Here is a 5,919-nt window from a genome sequence, read left to right as displayed (position 1 = left end):
GTGTGATTACAGCTACAGTAATAAAATATAATTCTGAATGATTGACATTTTGAAACATTTTTTGATCTTCAACAGATTGAACGTGATATACATCATTGTGTGTATTAGAATAATCACCAAAAATACTCCATAGAAAATTAATCGAATTAGTAGTAGGTGAAGATATCCAATTTTGAAAATAATCAAAGAAGCTTAATTCTACATGAGATTCCTCAATTACTTCATTAATTATATTTGTTTTTTCTACATCAAAATCAATATTTGCTGATTGTGAAGTTTCATCTGAGTTTGCTTGTTTTTGAGTAGGATTTATTGGTGGAGGTTTAATTATTTTTTCTAAATTTCTATTAAATTTAAGACATTTAACACCACTACAAGAATCTGGATGACCAAAAGATTCCACAAAACTTTTAGGTTCATATTTTTTTAATTGTTCGTTATCATTTGGCTTTATATTCTCATAGACATTATCAGACGAAATTTTATTTTCTAGTTTACTTTTTTCAATATCATACTTTTGGTTACTTTCTATAGAATGTGAACATCCACCTTCTGATGCACATTGATCAATTTCTTTTTTGTTAGCAATAACTGGATGAATTTCAATTGTGTTCATTATATCTTGTGTTGGAGATGAAGATGTCTTACCACTAATTTGATCATTATTGGATGTGATAGGTTTAATACTAGGATCTTTAGAAATATTTTGAGATTCAGAATCAATTTCAGTTTTGGTAATATCTGGTTGATTTTGAATTTCATTAATTACTGATATGTTATTATAATCTTGCAAATTATCACCATTAAAATCTTTGGACATATTATTTTTAATTATTTTGTCTTTTTCATTTATAATTTCTATTTTTTCTTCTGTTGATGACAATTGCTTGGAATTATCATTGACTGATTGGTTATCTATTTGAGTTATATTTTCTAAAGAACCATTATTTTGTAGTGTTTCATCAATTATTTCCTTAGAATTATTATTATCTTGTATTTCAGATATTTTAATAGAGTTTTGAGATGATACAGTTTTAGCTTTATCTTTTATATTATCACTAGAGTTCTCAACTTGATGTGGTGTATTTGGTACAAAATCAGTTTTTTTTTTATGAACACTATCTGAAATAAATTCTTTTGTATTATTATTATCTAATGAATTATCATAAACTTGGGATTCTCTTTTATTGGCTGAATCATTTACTGTGTTTGACGTTTTTAATTTTTCTGTATCATTATTAGTATCTTGTATATTAACTGTATCTTTTATATTATCATTAGTGTTCTTAAAAAGTTGATGTGAAGCATTTGGTATAGAATCAGTTTTTGTACTATGAAGACTATCTTCATTAGTAGGAGAAATATTATTATTGATTTCATCAGTTACTAATTTTTCATCGAGTTTATTATTTTTTACAGGATCTAAAGAATATTCTTTTGTAACATCATTTTCTAGGTTTTTAGGACTAGTAGATTGAGTAATATTATTTTGGTTAATTTTTTTATTTAAATCAGTTTGTTGTTCAATGGGTTCAAAGTTAAAATGTTGATCAGTATTTATTGATTCATATTGTTTTGTCGTTATATCTGGATTTAATTCATCTTCAGTCTCAATATCAATAATATCATCAATATCTTCATTTTCAGTTATGTTTAACTTATTAGTTTCATTGGTGTTATCGAAGCTTTTTATGCTAAGTTCTTTACTAATTTCATCATTTGTTTGAATATTTTTTTCATCTGTATTTTTACTAATTTGAGCATTGTTAAAATCATTATAACTTTCATCATTACTTTGATTAATAATTTTTGGTTCACATATTGAGAATGTATTTTTATGGATATTCACTTTATGTTTCCAATTTTGTATAGGATTCCAATTTTTTATACTTATTCTACTTTTTGGTTCAATTGATAATATCTAGAAAATATATTTTAAATTTTGTGTTAACAGTTTTTATAATAATTATTCAGTAAATGTTCAATACTCTATTTAAGATACCAGACACAGTGGCGCACACAGGATTTTTTTTTCTAGGGGGGGGTTAAGGTAAAAATATAACACATTTTAAAATTAACAAAATTATGCAAATCCTTTATATATTTTGACTTAAATAATAGCATTGATAATAGAATAGACCAGGGGTGGTCAAACCACGGCTTGCGTTATAGACTTTTGCGGCTCGCATCTTATCGTAACATTTAAAAAAAAATTTTTTTAATATGAATTTATGAATTTAAAAAAGTATAATATTTTATTAAATTACAGTGTATAGAAAAAAAATTTGTAAAAATAAAGTATTCTTGATATCATTTTTCTTAATTGACTATTTTCTTATTTGTTGCGTGTTTATTTTGCTTGTAAGCTTTTTAAAATCAGGACTATATGTTGTTAACGCAGTCCTTAACAATTCAATTAAATGATCACCCGTTAATGTTGATCAATGTTTAGATTTAATCATTTTCATGGTTGAGTATAAAGACTCGCAAGAATATGTTGTTCCAAAAATCGATATTAACTTTTGAGCACAAAGAGTAATTTTTGGATATTTAATAACAGGCACATGTTTCCAAAATTCCAAAAAAGAATGACAACTGTATTTGAACTGCTTCAGTCCTTCATCTTCCAATAATTCTAAGAGTTCAATTTCTAAAGCTGCCATATCCATTGAAATTGATTTTAATATTGGACATTCATTTTCAATAACGTTAATTACAAAGGGATTTTCTAGAAATGCAATCGAAGGTTTAAGTAATTTTAAGTCTTAAAATCGATCTTCAAAGTGAGTTGATAAACACTTTAATTTTTGTACATAATCTTCACAATTAAATTTTGTTGCTATTCCAACCAAATAATCCTCAATTTTTTTTAAATACGGAAAATGGTTTAAATTATTTGTTCTTAAGTCTCTTTGAAAAAGTTTAAGCTTATTTTGGAAACTAAAAATGTCTTTTACTAGGTTATTTATAAATGTATTTTTACCTCGAAGAGACATATTTAATGTGGCTAAGTGATGCACAACGTCAGTACAAAATGACATATCTCTTAACCATTGTGGGTCTGAGAGTTGTGGAAAATTTTTATCTTTTTCTTTTAAAAATGTTTTAATGGGTTCTAATAAATCGAAAAATGTTATTAAAACATTATTTACCGATAACCATCAAACTAAACAATACCATAGAACATCATTTGGAATATCATCCTCTAAACTTTCAATAAAGTTTTTAAATTGGCGATGTATTTTTGAACCTGAACGTATGTAATTCACAATTTTAAGAACAATTTTTTTTAGTTAGTTAAATTAGTCAGTTTTAATTAGTTTTGTTCTATGAAAAAGAACTCTTCTTCCCATTGTAATTTGAATTCTCTGTGTTCTTCTTCATACTTGCGTTTCTTAGACATAATAATTATTTTATTAATGTTGTGTTGTTACACACATGACGTCAAAAAACACTATGAAGACATAATATCCATTATCCATGTGTGTCTATGATATTGATATATATATATATATATATATATATATATATATGTCTATATGATATTTTGATATTTATGATATTTATGAAGATAAAATTTAATTTGAGATTATTGTACAATTATTGTTATCTTATTCTTCACATTTTATTAAATACCATACCTTAACTTATCTTATTTACAATAATACAATATCATGTATATAAATTATATAATAATATGACCTTTTTTTTTACATTTTGGTTCTTCCATATTTATTAATATATTTGGTGGCTCGCAAGTCTTTTCTCGCTGGCCACCCCTGGAATAGATTATTCTATAACCAATGATACTAGGTATTCAATATTAGCTCTTCATATTTCAAACTTGTAAAATTTGTAAATTTTAACCTAGACATCAGAGAAAATTTCAGAGGGTTACAATTCCTTAATCCCCTCCCCCTGCGTGCGCCACTGACCAGACATACGAAAAATCGATCGAACTTGTACATGCTATCTTTATCATAATTAATCGTAACACCAATCTACCATATACGATAACAGTGATTTTTTTTCTAAATAGAGTATTCATAAAGTAAATAAAACAAAAAAACCATTTACTTTTTTATTTTTAATCAAAAATAAGTCGTCTTCAGTATAACCCAAAATGTTGACTTCATCATTTGGTTTAGTTAATAATCGACCAAGTATATGTTCATCTAAAGCAAACAAATTTTAATAAATGTATGTAAAATTTTTAAAAAAAATATAATTTAATGGTTTGTTCTTTACAGATAAATAGTATAAATAGTATATTGTGTTCCAAAAATTCCATGATTAAAGATAATGGTACATATAATACTTATTTTAAAATTTATAAATATCTTGAACCACAATAAGATTGTAAATTTACAAATTGTAATAATAAAATACAATTTTTTTTATTAATACAAAATGTTGAGCAGACCTAGTTTTAACTGCAGAGTACTTACTTTCCACCTTACATTCTGGATGATGACAACTAAACTGTAATACATCATTAGAGTTGCATTGCATCGCCGAGAACCCGATGTTTAGTATTGCAGATGAGATTACAATTATTTTTAATACAAACATCTTCAATGCCAAGGATTAAATTTTCTGAAAAATTGACGAGGAGAAATTATAAAAAATTGCGTTTCGTCGTACCTGAACAATTGGTACGGAAACGATTAAACGTCCAACTTCACTCGAAAAAACAACGCGTACAACGAGATCGATGTATTAAATCAATATCAATATTAATACGATTACATGTTTTTGTATTTTCGACAAATGAAAGCAAAAAGGTACGTGCACGACATCACAGCGAAGTAGGTATCCACTCGATGTTGATAACATGATTAATGATAATACATACGTTATCCGAACACGTTGGCAAATAGTGATCAGCTGTTGTCCCAAAATCAGTAAACAAACAAGTTGAACCCGATATTATAGGGTATATTCCGTTTCTGCCAAAAATCCGGTTCTCTGATTTACGCATAGCCCTATTTCGCCAGAAATGAAAAAGGTATGATTCCAGTTTCCGTCAACATTTATTTTTGTGAAGACGTTTGGGAACTATGTACAATTGTTACATATTCTTTCATTATAAATTTTAATACAAGTAGATAATAATAATATATTAGTCGAATATAGGCACAATTTTATTAGAGTTTTTAAAATATTACATAATTTTATATTATAATATGTCTATTTCATTAAACTATTTATAAAGTATAAAACAATTAAAGGTCAAATATTGTCTCGATAGAGTTTTGAAAAAACATATATCGTCATTTTTAAATATTTAAAAATGTCACAAAAAATATAAATTATAATACAAGTATATATCAAGTTAGTGTTAGTGGTAGTTAACATCAGTGCTTGACTTGTGGTGGGACGCAGGGGGATGGAGTACCCCAACTAATTTTTAGAAATTTTAGCGTCCCCCTACTATTATCACGTTATAAATATAACGTTTAACAAGTCTTGGAGACGCTATTTTCTTTAAACTAAACAGAGTCCCCCTTCTTTATTTTTGCTAAATCAAGCACTGGTTAACATAGGCGGTTGTTATAGATTGTGTACATATATATTTCTGAAAAGTAGTAGGACGTTAAAAAATATATATGGTCCACTAGGAACATCAAAAATAGAATGAACGTATATTAGAAAGAAGTTGAAGATAAATAAGCGAACAATAAATATCATTGATTTCACTAAAAAAAATCACTAGAAAAACAATCATAACTGCTCAAAAGATTAGTGATATATATGTAATTTATTGTTACAAATCTTGTACCTTGGCAAGATTAGTATACATAAGTATCAACAACAGTGTAAAAATATACTATTATAAGTATTTTTTTTTTTAATTAAATTTCTTATTAAGCTATTATTTAAATGCATTTTGACAGGAAGTTCTTAATAAAGTTTCTT

General features: G+C 26.2%; 2 protein-coding genes across 2 annotated transcripts in view; both read right to left on the bottom strand.

Moving 5' to 3' along the window:
• The window catches only part of LOC112687235 (protein PFC0760c-like), a gene marked incomplete in the record, with an annotated part of 18,114 nt that extends 13,068 nt beyond the window's left edge, over positions 1-5,046 (bottom strand). Inside the window, 4 exon segments of the mRNA XM_025559826.1 lie at positions 757-1,921; positions 4,078-4,175; positions 4,449-4,596; positions 4,856-5,046. Of these exon segments, the coding sequence (XP_025415611.1) occupies positions 757-1,921; positions 4,078-4,175; positions 4,449-4,572 (1,387 nt within the window).
• Positions 2,331-3,466, bottom strand: LOC112687237 (general transcription factor II-I repeat domain-containing protein 2-like). Its single transcript, XM_025559828.1, has one exon. It carries the CDS (start codon positions 2,667-2,669, stop codon positions 2,442-2,444), a length of 228 nt encoding a protein of 75 aa, XP_025415613.1. The 5' UTR covers positions 2,670-3,466; the 3' UTR covers positions 2,331-2,441.
• Positions 5,047-5,919: the final 873 nt, after the last annotated feature.

This window comes from Sipha flava, unplaced genomic scaffold (genome assembly GCF_003268045.1).
Source record: "Sipha flava isolate LNK unplaced genomic scaffold, YSA_version1 338_pilon_pilon, whole genome shotgun sequence".
NCBI lineage: Eukaryota > Metazoa > Arthropoda > Insecta > Hemiptera > Aphididae > Sipha > Sipha flava.
This window is presented reverse-complemented; position numbering and strand designations above follow the sequence as displayed.

What these genes read in the sequence shown, in the direction of transcription:
- LOC112687237 (XM_025559828.1), bottom strand. Translation starts at nt 2,669, where the DNA reads ATGGATATGGCAGCTTTAGAAATTGAACTCTTAGAATTATTGGAAGAT.